This window comes from Poecilia reticulata, chromosome 19 (genome assembly GCF_904066995.2).
Source record: "Poecilia reticulata chromosome 19, P_reticulata-male-v2, whole genome shotgun sequence".
In the NCBI taxonomy this organism is placed as follows: Eukaryota; Metazoa; Chordata; class Actinopteri; order Cyprinodontiformes; family Poeciliidae; genus Poecilia; species Poecilia reticulata.
The window spans coordinates 12,086,828-12,102,883 of record NC_088848.1 but is presented as its reverse complement, the minus strand read 5'-3'; the positions used below and the strand labels follow the sequence as shown (position 1 = coordinate 12,102,883).

Sequence of the window (16,056 nt, the reverse complement as noted above, 5' to 3'; positions counted from 1 at the left end):
CTGTACAGTGTAAAGTGTGAAGTTAGGCTGTAGTGGTTAGTCTGTAGAGTCCCTATCAATACTACAACCTTTTTGTCTTAAATTCTTAATGTAAATTACAAATATCTGAAAGATTGTTTTTTTGTCCAGTTTACTATCCAGTAATTTCATTTTACTTTTCCCCCTTTCAGAACTTGTGAAATTTCTCCAGATATTAAACATATTACTGTAGCAAGCTTATATCCTACCTTTACATTTGGAAGTCTTTTTACTTATTTATTTTCTTCAAATATTATTAGATTAATCTTCACTTAATGTTGAATGCAGATTTTTTATTTATCTTTATTTATTAAAAAATAATTGCAAATGTCTGACTTTAATATCTTTTCCCCTACTTTTTCCAATTTACTTTAATATAAAAAAAACTCATTAATTACTTGTTTATTACAGATACCCTGAAAATGGACAGTTTACATTTACTATATGAAAATCTCCTTAATTTGATGGCGTCAAATGTAACCTGCTGTCCTGTCATTTTAATTTATCTTGATAACATCAAGAAAAAGATGTCAGGCAAATATTCTTTATCTTTTTTATCCATGAAAACAAATTAAAAACAGACAACAACTGAGTTTAGCTAAAAACCGTGTCCTTATAAACTTTGATCTAAATTATTTATAATTTGACTCTTTGTGTTAATATTTCTTAAGTTCTCCTTCACAACTACAGTTCTGACAGTGCATAACATTCGGTGTCACTTTTTACTTTTTTTTAAAAAAATAAACTTCGATTTTGATTTCCAGATGAAGAAGCAGTGGTCACTGAAAACGGGCTGAAAACTGTGTGTGAACTTTCTCAGCCAGAGAGCAACCAATACGATGACGAGTTGCATCCTGGTACGAACGCCCGAAAAACAATCCCCGATCCTGACGTTTGAAAAGCTGCTTTCGACTCCCATTTCTACTTGGTTTACTTTGTGCTCAACTTATCCCTCAACTCCTTTCTCCTTTTACAGAGAGACACTAAGCTGTGTTTTGTTTCAGTCTCCCAAATGCAACCCACACTAATTGAATTTTTTTTTGTTTTCCTGCTTTAAACCTGCTCTGCTGTTCTGCTGCTGTAAGACGTTGTAATTGCATGTAGTCACCCGGTCGGAAGCCACGGCGACAGAAAATAGGGGCTTTCTGTGCTTGTTAGAAACAAGCGTTAAAACGTCATTCCTTCCTGGGACCAGCATGCTTTGATCACAGAGAGCGAAAGCTTCCCCAAAACAAAGAGACTGGAAAGGTTATGAAGATGGCTCTTAACGCAGATAGAGGACAATTCTCCGCTTGTAACAGATAAACTAAACAGATAAATCTGTTTAGTTAATTTGGAGACTGACTTTTAATTTTATCCTGTATCAGCTACTCCTGCAGAGAAAGGAGCAGAAGTTGCTTCTGAGCTCTCAGACAATAAAAGCACTTTGAGAGAGGACAAAGTTGGTATGCCTCCACTTCTGCTTTTCAGCTTCTCGTGCTTCCATCGGTTTTTACAGCTTTGTCAAAAAGTTGTTTGAATTCTAGATAAAACTAGAATTTAGTTTTAATAAGAATATGATTCTGCTTTACCGAGATGTATGTTAGCCTGTTAGCAGGCAGTTATTAGCACTTTTTCGGCTAGCTTCAAAATATATATATATATTTTTTTTAAGGAAACCTAAAAAGGAGATGATGAAAATCATTTCTTTGAAATTAAACATTTAATCTCAGTTTTTTTTATTGTTCTGAGTTGGGTAAACTTACTTTGGACAATAATTGTACATCTGCAGAAAGTCAAATAAAAATACAGGCACACAACCAAACTTGTTTTCTTTTTTTTTTCCAAAACAAGAGGGATTACTTTAACATGATTGAATAAATTCTGAATGAATTTTTTGTGTGACGTATAAAAAATTCGGTTTATTTCAGCTGTACAATCGAAACATGTATTTTTTATTCTTTTGGCTTTTCACTTTCTTGCTTCGGCGTGGTTTCTCTCTAATGCTAGCTCTCTGACGCTGCTTTATAAAGAACAGCAACCCAATCCTCACACTGAAATAGCAAAGAAGTCCTTTTTTTAATCTAGCTGCACATGATGGTTATTCTAGACTGAAAGAAGTGGCCGGATCACAGGCAGACCGGAGACTTGTGTAATTTGTTACACAGATTCGTGGCTCTGCGTTGTGGTAAAGGCCACACTAACATTAAGCAGCTGAAACACCAGCTAACATGGTCCATATGCAAGCCTTGTGTGTGTAGAAACCCGCTGTGCTTGTTTTGCTGTTATGCTCTTGCATATTTTCCCTTATGCCTTTGAATTTTTCATTACTGTGACTGACAGGTATTGGCTGCGGGCTTTCTGCACTGATTGAAGACGCGCTGTTTGCAGGCTTATTGATTTCTTTGCGATGAGTGAGTGCGTTAATCGGTCTTGAACAGCAAAAAGACATTACTGACTGAGCTCTCGTGTCTTTTCCATTTGTCTCACACCGGTCAACGAGCAGCAGGAGGAGCCTCTTCAACAGGTAGGCTGCTACATCTCTCATTGATTCCACTTAGAAGTCATTTAGTTACTGCAGAAGACAGATATAAGTACACTTACAACAGCAGCTGCGTAAGAAAGCAGCCCGAAGGGATTGAAAGGTCTTGGTGGGATTTTCAAGCAGGTTGTAAAGATGGTGTCGTTTATTGAACACAATTACTCTGCTCAGACTGGACTAATTAATGTTGACATGAAGGAAAATGTATATTTGTTTTATTATAATGAATGCATAATAAACATAAGTATTTTTTAAGTTTTAAATATAATTCTGCTTATGTTTTTGCACTCTGGATTTTGTTGATTTTGTATTTTCTAATATTTAAATTTTCAGTTTTTGAATGAAAGGATTTGTAAAACTGTTTTTGTCAAAGCAGTAAGGATTCGTTTTTTTATGCTAAAATTACTCTGTCCTTTTTGCTGTAATTTGTATAACCATAAACATTTTTTAATCTATTAAAAGGGAGGATTTTATTTGCATGTACACATTTCCACCAATAAGGACAGTTTTTTTTGTTGTTTTTTTTTAAGATTTTTATTTTTGACATCAGTGTCAGAATTTTAGAAGCATATTTACTGATTGTATTAATTTTAGGCAACTGAAATTTTATTGTTAAATGGCTCATTTTTCAATATAAGTTATCAGAATGCTCATAACTTTTCCTTTTTACCTGTGTTCAGCCTTGAAGCTCACAATGGTTCTTATTTGTTACTGTGTCCAAAATTTGAGGAATAACGTGACATTTGGCTTCAAGCTCATGTGACCCACATGGTGGTTGAGCAGGAAATATCAAGATGGCACCTATAGCTGGATGTTTTCCTTCATTTGTCTGTGCTGGAACACAGAAATAATGATGTTGCTCAAGCTAATTTGACTATTCACTTTTTTCTCTATCTTATACTTGACAAACTTTGTGCTTACAAACAGCATCCACATTTCCTAATGCAAATATGTGTCCAACAATGCAGTAGAAACTGTTTGTGATGCCTGGGGAGAAATCCACCCTCTCCATGCCTGCTTGTTTTTACTTTTATGAAGCTCACCAATGTTTCCCGCATGGATTATTTTTGTAGTGAAACATCATTTGTTTGTGTAAAAGAAGAAATAACCACACATCCACATAACATACTGTCATTGTAAGTGTTTTCATTTATCAGGAAAAGTTCGTTTTTACAGACATGGAGTTTCGACGGGCTTCAAGATGTTGCGTTAAAAATATGAGCATCTTCCCTTTTCAGCTGTTAAGACTCATAAGACACTTTTTGAAAAGTATATTTTAAACTTCCTTATCTGCTAACAAAAAACAAAAGAAAAACTGATTAGACTTTGATTTTTATGTTGTATTTCAGGTCTAAAATATGCACATTAACCGGCATTCAAGTGCAAGAGTCAGACGATAAAACAACTTTCAATAAAAACTGTTTTATAGTCTAATGGCATTCAAACATTAGTATGTTTTAAGCAAAAAAAAAGTTTTAGTTTCTAATCATAATATAAGAGACTTAATCTTCACATAACCTTGCTACAAGTTTAGCATGTCTGTCTGCAAGTTCAGTAGCTCGGTTAGTTGACCTGCTAACAGTAACAATGTAGGCTCCAACATTGAATTTAAAATGGTTTGAATAATTTTGTTTCTTTATATTTCATCACATGTATGTGTTTAGACACCATTATGTATCTTAAAACACCTTGTATCATTTGTTTTTCACTTCACTTCCACACTGGATTGTATTAATGGACAACATGTCATGCCATTTTGCAAGCAGTAGTGACAGTAGTGACAGTAGTGACGCTTTCGTGCTTCAGACCTTTTTCTGGAATGCAACATCTTTTGTCATTCAAGTGTTGTGTTTTACTGCCACGGTTTGTTTTACATTTCGTCTTTCAGTTCTCATTTTAAGTTTTTGTTGTTTCCTCTGTGATCTCATATTTTCCCCTTTTTTCACATGTCATTTTCGTTTTATGGGGAGGTGGAAAACAAGTGCTGTAAATGTTTTTTTGTTGTTTGTTTTTGTTTTGTTTTCTTAACGTGGTTTTTAAACCAAATTATTGAGGCCTGCTAATGGTGCGTTTGCTCCAGCTGAGCATGGAGCTGCTTAGAAAGTCATTGTCTTCACGGACGCTTCCTCTTCCCCAGACCCAGGAAAAAAGTCGGTGGGAGAGTGTGGGAAGAGGTTAAGTGAGTCTTTATGGGCCTCTGAAGATCTCAGCTGCAGGTCAGAGATGAGGCAGGACGTAGAGGCCAGCAGGGGGAGCCCTGAGTGGACCGCAGCTGCTGATTCTCAGAGGGCAATAAGTCTCGATGCATCCGAGTGCCTGGTGAAAATGAACGACACGCCTGCGACGTTTTTAGTCCGCAGCGCAGCTTTGGAGGACCTGACAGCCATCGAAGACAGAAGCCTGTGGCGTAACCAGGAGGAGGAGCAGATAAAAGATGGACTGCCTGTCGAAGGAGCTGAAACAACGTGTCACAGTGACTCTAGAAGCAAAAATATCCCTTCAGAAACAAAGCAAAGTCTCCTGAAACAAAGGCTGTCAGAATCTGGCTTCGATTCACATGCAGAAGATCTCCCTCCAACACACATCACTGGGAGCGTTTCTGGGAAGCGCCGTCCCTTCACCAAACCGCCATGTGACGCAGAGGCTGAAAACAGCAGTGAGTCATCATGGCCACACAGGGCCAGCGATTCAAAGCCTGACATTTCCAATGACTTACAGAAGACCAGTGTTGCTCAAGCCTCCTCCCAGCTCCAGAAATGTCCCTGCCCAAGCCCCGCAGCCAGAAGGTCTCTGGTGCCGGTCGCTGTTTTCAAAGGTCTGTTTTGCTGTCACGTTCACCAGTTCAGAACCAGCCCCTGCTTCAGTTGACTCCTTCCACATGTTTGATTTACAAATGCAGCTTCGCCTCTCTGTTATGCAGCACTGTTTCTCCAAATTATTTCCAAGGACGTTAGCTTTAAGCTGAGGAGCTTGTTGTCTCCTCCCCCCATCCCACCAACCCCACACTTCTGCTTTCTGTTTCCATCTCTGCCCACCCAGCTGGTCATGCAGCCCAAAACAGACACGTTCTGCTTGTAAACACGTGTTTTATTTCACTCTGCATGCTGCATACCCAACACATCTTATTTCATGTTCATCCGTTAGCCGTAATAGTGGTTTTTGATGAACACTTGGAGGGAAATGTGTTGACTTATTTCACCTGGAAGAATCGGAAGCCGAAACTAAAGCCATGGCATAAATTTGACTTTTGTCTTCTTTTGTAGCTCAAGTAAAGACAAATAATGGAGACAAGGTATGTGACCAAGAGCGTCATTTGTTTGAAATATGTAAAACATTGTTATGAAAGGATAATTCTGGTGTATAAAAACCTTTCAGAGTTACTGTTTCTTTTGAGTTGAGGTGTTCAGTCGTCTTTCAGAGCGCCACCTGTTGGAGGTTTCCCAAATAAGTCTTGCTCATTACTTTTTTGTCCCAGTAACATCCATTATCAGCACTACATTATATGTCCCAAAGTAGTCATAATATAAACCATCCCACTCTTAATCCGCTCGGTTTATTCCAATGTTGAGTCACTTTACAACCCAAACAGCTTCAACTCATTTAGGTAGACTTTCCACGAGGTCAGACACTGATGCTGGACGAGAAGGTTTGTTCTATCAGGTCCAGATTCTGTCACGTTCTTCCACACCAAACTTGCTCATCTTTGTCTTAATGGACTTTTCTTTGTGCACTGGTGTGCGATCACGTCCAAACCAGAGTCCAAATTGTTCACGCAAAATTGGGAGAAAGGAAACAATAAAACTGAAACAATAAAACTTCCTATTGTGGGAACTGAGGGGCACAGCGTTGCTCCTGAAAAATGAAGCCACACTCTAAGGCCTCCACCAAACTTTTCACTTAATCAGCCGTGATTACTGCCAAAACGAGTCTCTGTGATCTTACATGACGCTCGATCTTGTTCCCAAACGCTTCCACATTGTTATAATTTCACTAACTGCTCACTCTGGATTATTTAGAAATGAGAAAACTTTGCTGGCTGCACAGGTTGCATCGTATCGTGGTACCACACTGGAGTGATGAGAGGATACTTTTGTAATATATTATTGCATATAAACGTAATTTTTTTAAATGAATTGAAAGTACATATCTGTAGCAGTTCTCAAGGAAAACGTGCCACTCAAACTTGCACTGACATTGCAGTCGTCAAGAGTACAAATCATGACAATAGCATTTTGGGTAAACCTTCCAGCATATTTAGTTATTGTTGACTGCAATAAGGAAGAAAGAGGGTATTTAAAAATGAAAACTGTGACCAGTTTAGTACACCAGAATTATTCTTAGGCATGAAATCCATACATCTTTTGTTTTTGCCATCCTTGAGTTGTTAAATCATTCCTTTTATGTTTGGTATCATTTGATTTTTTTGTTTTTCATTCATTTCTTTCCTTCCCATGACAAAGAGTCAAACTGTCACCACACCACCCTCTTACCTTAAAAGACCCACTGTTGTCGCCAAGGGCAACAGAACACCCGGTTCCTCCCGAAACGGCCACAGCTCCATCCCCATTAAAGCCACCAGCAGCCCAGGGCCCCGGCAGCCCGGAGTAAGTACCGGTCTGACAGATTACGGGTCAGGGGTCTGAACCGGATGGAAAGAAAAAAGAAAAAAAAAAACATTGTTCCATCAGCCTGAAGGTTTTCCATCATGACAAGTCATCGTTTTTTTAATCTTTGTTTATCGTTTTTGACATTTTATGTGAACGCCATCCCCAAATAAACCCGTCTTTACTTTGAGGTTTTTTTTTTTTTTTTTTGTTTGTTTTTTTTTAAAGAACCACTTTTATAACTTTTATCCCTCGTGGAAACTAACCTGCTGTTATGCTGATTCTTTTTTTTTTTAGGGTGCTGGTGCTGCAAAGCCTCAAGTCCAAGGAGCCAAAACTACTGCCAGAAGTGCAGCTCAACCAGGTAAGAAACTGGGAAAAGCACAGTTCATTTCATTTCATTTTCTGTACTTAAGTTTAAAGATTTAAGAATGTGTTATTATTTGTGACACAGCTAGTGCCAAGAAACCCCCCACTCCAAAAAATGAAAAAGGTAACCCAAATCAGCAAATGGTTGGAGATTGCCTCTTTGCATGGCCCAAAAAAAAAACAAAAAAAACCACAGTCTGATCTGATGGATCAAACTTGGTCAGCTTTTAGCCAGTAGTGGCTTCTAGTTAGTGTTTACTTGATTCGTTTACCCTCAACCATTTATCCTCCACGGTTGTTTAAAACCAACTCACGTCTGATTTGCTTCGTTGTTTCAGATGCCAGGAGTGGGCAGAGCAGCCCCGGTACGCCCAAGTCCCCCGGCAGCCAGGCACTTTCCGCCGCCGAGGCCAACAAAGTGAAAAAGGTCGCGGTCGTACGTTCCAATCCGAAATCTCCGGGATCGCTGAAGAGCCGTTCTCCGGCTCCTCTGGCTGCTGCGGCGCCGCTGCCTGACCTGAAAAACGTCAGGTCAAAGGTCGGCTCCACAGACAACATGAAACACCAGCCTGGAGGTGGGAAGGTAACTGACAACAAACTTGCTACACCTGTTGGTGCATCTCAGCCTTTCTTTTTGTAATTAAGGATTCGGTTAGCGGTTTTCTCTACACCTAGCTAACACATGGCTTCAGCTGTTTTCTGAATAAGTTGATAGAAATAAACAGTACTTATGTAGTTTAGTAATCCTCAACCTCGGTCCTCAGGCCTCCCTGTCCTACGTGTTTTAGATGTGTTTCTGTTTGCATGACCTTCTCTGCATGCCGTGAAGCGCCGCTGAAGCATTTCAATCACCCAGTTATTTAAATCCGGTGAGAGGCAGCAAGGAGACACAGAGGACCAGGGTTAGGACACGTTACTGTAGTTGACTCAGTAGTCATACTTAGAATGCTTCCTCCTTGTTTTGTTATTTACAGCTGAAACAAGATATTCATTCATGTACACTGTTTAAAATTATTTTTTTTTTTCCCGTCCCTCTCTATCTGAGATTCTATCTCAATAAACAATTTGTCTTTTAAGCTGTTTTTGGAGCACGTCTCCAAAAATTAAGATTTTTGTCCTCAAGAGGACTTGCCAACTGCTCTCTGGGTTGATATGTTGCTTTTGGAGTGTTGCCTTCTTCTTCTTCTTTGAGTCGCTTTTAAGAACATGTTGATACAAGAGTTTTTCCATGTATTATTTAGTATTAAAGTAATGAATAAATACATAAAAACCCCTCAATACTCCGGAATTAAGCAAATAGAAACAATATCCTTAATAATTATTGCTGAATTAAATTAGGAAAAGTTGAATCAGATTTAATGTCAGTCAGTGAGGAAGACGTGCGTCTCTTTATGCTGCGCATGTAAATATCTGGTTTCAGGTCTATCGAAAATAACCTGACGTCAAAGGAAAGCTGTCAGTTTCTTGTGTGTTGCAGGTTTTGCAACCTTGGCTTATTTTATTAGAGCTGCGTCATACAAAACAAGCAACAAGAAATTTGATCAGTAGGGCAAAGTACATTCACTTACATTCAATTGTGACAATGACACACACTGGTAAAGCCTTCACAGAGCAACTGCAGCTGCATGTGAAAACACTGTTTCACTCTGCTTTTAGTAGCAAATGCTATTTTGGAAGAAGTAGTGTATTTTGCATGAGCTCTTGCCGCAGCAATAGTAATTTTTCATGCAGTATGTGTCAGATTATTTTTTTTTTACGTATTATTAATTCAAAGACTTTTGCTTTGATGTTTTGTCCTTGTGAATAGTTTTGATTCTTTGAAATCGGATTTTGTTTGTCAGATTTAAATTAAAATCAGTCTATTTTTCTGCTTTAAAAGTAAAGATATTTGTGGAAATTTGCTTACATTTCCAATTTTCATTTTAACACTCTGCACACCCAGATGGTTGGTGTATGAATATGTGACCGCTTTGTAAGATTGATATAGATAAGGAGGCTTATTTTGGAAACAAAGGTACTGCAAGCCTTTGGTCTAATTTTATGCTGGCTCAGTCACATGTCAGGTTCTCCCTGGCGAAATTAAAAGCATGACATGGACAGCTTTTAGCCAGTACTTAGCATTACTGGAAGCTAACTAGAAACTAGCTTCCAGTAGTTAGCACTACTGGAAGCTAACTAGAAGCTAGTTTCTAGTTAGCTATTTTGGTTCTATTTTGCAGAACCAAAATAGATAATCTTATTTAACCAGTTTAATCTATAGAACAACTTGCTGTTTTAAAACATTTGGAAATCTTTCAGCACTAAATTCAGTTCTGCTTTTGGACGCTTGTAGCACTTAAAGCTAACAGATTCTCCAGCCTGCATGCGGTTGCACGGATTCCTGCTGCTCAATGTGACGTCCGTTTCGGCTCATATCTTAAGTTGGTTTCTTTTGCTCTCCATCTAAAAGCTGCCGTTTTCATTTTTCCAGGTGCAAATCGTGGAGCAGAAGTTGGACTTTAGTAGTGTGCAGTCTAAGTGTGGCTCCAAAGACAATGTCAAACACAAGCCAGGGGGAGGAAATGTGAGTAACTGGGAGATGAACTCAAAGCCCTTGAGTTTGTCTGCAGTTATGACAATTAAATCCAACCTTTTGGATGATTAAGTAGTTGAAAAATTCTAAGTTTAAAAATGAAAGGTTAAGCTCCTAATAGCAGGAATTTGTAGAGTGAAATTAAATTTATCATTTAGGTATTTGCACCAAGAAAAATCGAGGTCTAAAAAGAGAATTAGAATAAATTAAAGCTGGCATTTGTAACTGTTTTGTAGCATTTTACTTTAACCAAATAGAGTAAATAAGGGAGCAAAATTTTGGCTTTAAAATTATGTCATCTGTAAAATATTGTTGGTGTATCAGGCTGTAAATTTGGCTGTAAAATTTTATCTAGAACCTTGGATGTTAACCCCGTCGTAAAAGTGACAGAAATTACATCCCAGATTATATTAAAGACTGTCACATTTTTACATTTTCACATGATATTTAGATTTTTTGCTGATTTTAGGTTAATGGTTGATTCGTGCACCACTTCAAAAGTATTAACACCTATTGAGTGAAATTTTTATTTCGTTTAAATTTTGCCACATAACAATTTTGAAGACAGACTTGGTGTTTAATTGTAAATAGTAGGGAAATGACACTTGCTTTTTTTTAAATCAGTAAAAAAATCTGAAAAGTGTGGCTTGCACTTAGCCTTTTTACTCTAGTGCACCGAATCGCCTTCACGAGTCGCCAAAATAATGTTACAGTTCCTAAGGCAACTTGAGTAAGTAAAACAAAAATGCAAATGGCAGCTTTAATACAAGGAGTCCAATTAACTTAATTTCCTAATTCAAAATGATTCCTCTTCCTCTTCTGCTATTCTTCCTCTGCAGATCCTCTTACCTGCCCTTTGTTGTTCTTCTTCAGGTCCAAATCCTCGATAAGAAGCTGGACTTATCCAACGTCCAAGCTCGCTGTGGTTCTAAAGACAACTTAAAGCACAAGCCTGGAGGAGGAAGGGTAGGAAACTTGTTGCACTTTTATATAAATATGGCTTCTATAAAGAGTTTCAGGATGTGTTGCAGCCATACGCATGGCTCCTTTTGAAGTTCTGTCTATCTGTATTTACACTTCAGAGACGTTACTGTGTCAAAACCAATCATGTTGAGTTGTTTTTATTATTATTATTATTATTATTATTATTATTATTATTATTATTTTGAAATAAACACAAGACAGCTACTTTCAGTGATTCTGACAATAACAGCCTCTTCCCCTCACTTCTGCACTTTTCCAGGTTAAAATACTTGATCAGAAGTTGGACTTTAGTACTGTCCAGTCTAAGTGTGGCTCCAAAGACTATATAAAACATGCTCCCGGTGGAGGCAACGTGAGTAGGGATGAACCCAACGCCGTCCTCAGCAGTTCTTCCGACAAATCCATCCAACAAATCTTCTCAGTGATCCAGTCAGGACACAAACAGGGAACTCTGTGACTAACCAGCATTTTTATTAACTTTCTTTAAAAATTCTAATATCTTTGTTTTACCAGGATGATTTATTTTTTCAAAGGATAAAATTCATCTTCAAAATAGTATCATTATTGGTCATTCCCTGAAAGCTTCAGATGTTTGACAAATGTTTTGGGTTTTTTTTTTCCCTTAGCGAATTGAAAGCCTCTGAAATCTTTAAAAAGATTTAACTTTGGCTCCAACGCCAAACTAAAGCCAACACCAACACACGTCATTTAACTGTTTATAGTTGTAAGCCTTTTAGATATGATTTTCTTAGTCAACTGGATTAGGCTGAACTCCACAGTTTTCTCCTCAGAAACTCTCCTCAATCTCATTTCTCTTTCTGCAAGATAACATTATGTTTTTCCCTCCACTAAAAAAAAAAAAAAAAAAAAAAACTATCCAGGTGCAAATTCTTGATAAGAAGCTGGACTTAAGCAGCGTGCAGTCCCGCTGCGGCTCCAAAGACAATATAAAACACGTACCCGGTGGTGGCAATGTGAGTAAACCACGGCTGCAGGTGCTAAATGCATCTCGAAGAAGAAGAAGGATTGCACGAAACCTCAGTCTCTGTCCAACCCGTTCTGACCTCGACACTCCTGCCACTTTTGACCTCTTAACTCCTGCAAATAACCGTTTGACCCCGGAACTTATGAGCAGTCATGAGCATTTTACCCTGCAGACCTTCCCTCCTCCGTGTCTCCTCTTGTAATCAGTTGCTACGAAGTGATTTTTGTCGGTTTTGCAGACCAGTTTGGTGAATAAAATGCTCATGGTGTAACATAAGCTCCATAACTGTTGAATGTGTCCGTTTGACTGCGACCAACCATCCAAACTGGGCCCTAAACCTGCATGCGTGAATCCAGTGTGTCCTGGGTGGTTCTTCCTCAAAACATTTTTTTTTTTTTTTACTAAAATTGAGTTGGAAACGTCTGAATGAAATGAACTAATTGTGCAGCAGGAGCTACAAAGAGCCTCTGTCCTCGCTCTCCTCTCCAAGCTTTAGCCTGTTGTCCTCGACCTCACGGAGGAAAGACTGAGCGCTTTGTGTTGCCGCACAATCGACCGTAAGATGAGGTCACTTCAGTCCAGCGCTGTGATGCACAGATGAGGACAGTGGCTTTTATCTTCAAATGACAAAAGTGCAACGTGAACGCAGAGTTTATAATGGGCATAAACGTTAAGGCCACGTGTCATCATTTTTACATTTTGAGTTCAGACTTGTAGTCATTTCCGTGACTGAAATAACAAGAATATGTAAAAAAGAAGAAGAAAAAAATAACTTAAACGGAGCTTCTTGTGGGTATTAGATAGATTTTTAAAGTAAAAAAAAGTGAATCGGAAAGTCAATAGGGCAGCTGAGAGTTGCTCAAGAGTGAGGCTGGTTCATTTGGATAAATACTGAAGATAAAGAAACAATCTGCAAAGTCTGCAGTTCAGATGTGAGATCATAATATGAATATTGAGGGGAGAAAAAAAAACATAGTTATTGATTAAACCTTATCTGTAAACATTGTCTCTCCACTGACACAGTTTGTTCTTTCCCTCAAATCTAAGTTTTTAATTGTTCCGATAGTCTTAGTTTTGGAGCAAAACATGTTTCCAACAGAGACAGTTTTGGTGGACGTTATAGCGTAAAAGACTGATGTTTAAATTATTTATACTTCGTAGCTCTTCCTGTTACACTTATCTGCTTTGAAAGCCGTGGAAAAATTACTTTGTATTTTATATATATTTCAGTTTTCAGGCTCTGAAATCTGATGATACACGCACTTTAAGCTTGGTCATTTTTTAGTTCAGTACTAACACTGGATTTAATAATAGTCTGCTCTCTAATCTACTGTTTTATTGACCAGTTTTTACCTTCTTGGAAACAAACTAACAGACCTATAAAATGCTACAGTTTAAAGTGACGTGATGTTTCAGTTTTGGTTAAATCTGTTCTTCTGCTGTCTGTTTTGTTTCTTCTGTAGGTTCAAATCGTGCACAAAAAGATTGACTTGAGCAACGTTACATCAAAATGTGGATCGAAAGACAACATTCATCACAAGCCAGGTAAATGTTTAAAAGTGAAAAATGCTCATGTTTCCAGAAAAACTTGCTTTGAATGGGTGTACTGGTGAAAGTTTTGGGGATTTTATTTTATTTTTTGTTTTTTTTTTTACTTTCAGTTTGGTGAGGTCTGGTGTTGAACTTCTGTAATTCATTAACTGTACTGGATTTCTTTTAAGGTGGTGGAAATGTGGAGATCAAAACCGAGAAGCTAGACTTTAAAGTTCAGTCCAAAGTCGGCTCCCTGGACAACATCGGTCACGTCCCCGGAGGTGGACAGAGGAAGGTAGAAATGTCTCATCCTTCCTGCAGTTGAAGATCTCTGTGTGTCTCTTCCTTCTTTAAGATTTAAGGAAAAAGAAAAAACATGTTTAGTGTGTCAGACAGCCCAGAGCCAACTTTTCAGCTGGTGGTTCGAACTTTTGATTTATTATTGATTTCTCATTTTACCCTTAGTTTTGCCTCTGAGGTGAGCATAAATTAGAGTTAAAAAGATAACAACAATTATGGTGTAGAGCAAAACTACAGTGCATTAAAATAGATAAAAATTATATTTAGTATTACCTTTTTAAATAATATGACAGATTTTCCATTAGTTAAGCAACGTTTATTGATTGGTGAAGATGCATACTAGAATATAACATGCATTTGGATAGATCAGTCGAATGTTGGCAAAGCTGTTTTTTTTTATTTTAAATTAGCTATGAAGTGGAGATTACTGAAAAGGAGCTGAAGTTCTGGTTCTGGTTGTATTGAGTCCCTTTCTTTATAGAAACCTATAATGTGCGAATCATGGTCGGGGGTTTAAACCCGACCAGCAGATTTCTGCAGCGTATCGAAAGCTCATCTGTTTCTCATCACCGCTTCCCTCCTCCCCCCATTAGAGCTTCTTTCATTGTATTTCCTCCATTTTTTTTTTATAATTTCATAACAAAGTTCTCATTATTTGCATTATTATTGGTCAAATATTGTGTTGTTTTCTTTTTCTTCTTATTGTTTCTGTTGAAACCATCCCATTTGTTTTTGTTGCATGCGTTGTCATTCCTCCCCGCCGGGGCTCCTCCTGTATAGCGGGAGAAGGGCAAGGACGCGGAGGGCAGTGTCTCAGACAGCATGTCCATCCCCTCCCCTGTTGCCACCCCCCCTCAGTCACCTCAGACTGTCCCTTCAGCACCTACCACACCCATCCTGACGAACCCTCTCATAAAGATTGAGGACTCGCGTAAGTATGTGTGCGAGCTGCAGGATTTCACGGAGAAAACGAGTTTCTTCTGAAACCCGAGCTGTTTGGGTTTCACCGTGGGGGCTCGTCGCCACGCCGCGTCGATGTAAATGCACTTTGTAGTTTTAGGGTGTTATGTTGTTAAAAATGTTTCCAGAGGTTCTTTCACATGTGAGCAACATGCTTCCCAGGCTGTTAAGACAAGAAATGTAAAAAGAAAAGAAACATGGCGTAAGTCATAAAATTAAGTTAGATGAAAAGAAAAATAAAACATTTATTTAATTATTATCATGGAAAATAGTCTAAATTTTTGAAGGATGACTGCACTTGTGCGTGTTGTCCAGCAGAGGGAGTCCTGTAGCTTGTCGCACTTCTTCAGGCCTTCTTTACTCTGAAAATGAAATTTGTAAATTTACAATAACATATTTTAAAATAAAAAATGTTATAATTATCACGTTAAAAATGATTTACCCCCCTTGTATTGTGGTTGTCTTGCTACCGTCACAAACTTCAGTGTATTTTATTGGGATTTAATCTTCTGAACCAACACAAAGTGGCACATACCTGTAGAAGTGGAAGGAAAATAATTCATTGTTTCCAAACTAAGTTGGTACTTTGAAAAACCCACCTTTGGCCGCAGTCTTAGCTTCCAGTCTTTTGCGGTCCACCAGCTCTGCATGTTTACTTACTCTTCCCAAAATAGCCTAAGCTGAGTCAGACTGGACACAGAACCTCTGTGAACATCAGTTTTCAAGTCTTGCTACATATTCACAATTTTTATTTAGCTCTAAACCAGGTGTCTGCACCCTTAACCACACAAAGAGACATTTCTGTCCTCAGTCTGGCCAAACAAAACTTAGTTAGAGATGCAAATTTTAAACTTTAAATGAATATTTAAAAAAAAAAAAGACAACTTTCATTTTTGATCAATATTTACTGTAGCAAATTGTTGTCATGTTTAAAGAACCACATTTCTATTTCTATTTTTAGATTTTAAAACAAATGAAAACCTTTGCAAAAAGAGGATGGATAGATTTTCTTCCATCAGATGTCGGTGTAGCTAAATAAAAGCATATCGTTTCCAAGCTTGTGACAAGAAAACTAGATTTAAATAATATAACTGATCGCAACTAAAACATGCATTTGTTCATTTAAAAACATTACTTCATTTTTAGTCAAAGTTTTAATGAGCCACTGTGGAAGACCCAAAGAGCCACTTGTGGCTCCAGAACCACAGGT

The 16,056-nt window shown here is 38.0% G+C and overlaps 1 protein-coding gene across 15 annotated transcripts in view; it reads left to right on the top strand.

Annotated features, from left to right (window-relative positions):
• mapta (microtubule-associated protein tau a) overlaps nucleotides 1-16,056 on the top strand; it is a 35,538-nt gene that overhangs the window by 15,091 nt on the left and 4,391 nt on the right. The window contains exons 3-16 of one of the 15 annotated variants that reach the window (XM_081600859.1): nucleotides 783-875; nucleotides 2,504-2,524; nucleotides 5,803-5,831; nucleotides 7,000-7,143; nucleotides 7,441-7,507; nucleotides 7,598-7,636; nucleotides 7,851-8,095; nucleotides 9,983-10,075; nucleotides 10,958-11,050; nucleotides 11,328-11,420; nucleotides 11,950-12,042; nucleotides 13,517-13,598; nucleotides 13,775-13,881; nucleotides 14,667-14,817. In XM_081600859.1, coding sequence (XP_081456985.1) covers nucleotides 783-875; nucleotides 2,504-2,524; nucleotides 5,803-5,831; nucleotides 7,000-7,143; nucleotides 7,441-7,507; nucleotides 7,598-7,636; nucleotides 7,851-8,095; nucleotides 9,983-10,075; nucleotides 10,958-11,050; nucleotides 11,328-11,420; nucleotides 11,950-12,042; nucleotides 13,517-13,598; nucleotides 13,775-13,881; nucleotides 14,667-14,817 — 1,350 coding nt within the window. The remainder of the gene's footprint in view (nucleotides 1-782; nucleotides 876-2,503; nucleotides 2,525-5,802; nucleotides 5,832-6,999; nucleotides 7,144-7,440; nucleotides 7,508-7,597; nucleotides 7,637-7,850; nucleotides 8,096-9,982; nucleotides 10,076-10,957; nucleotides 11,051-11,327; nucleotides 11,421-11,949; nucleotides 12,043-13,516; nucleotides 13,599-13,774; nucleotides 13,882-14,666; nucleotides 14,818-16,056) is intronic. The other 14 variants (XM_081600857.1, XM_081600856.1, XM_081600861.1 and 11 more) reach the window with 14 other exon arrangements.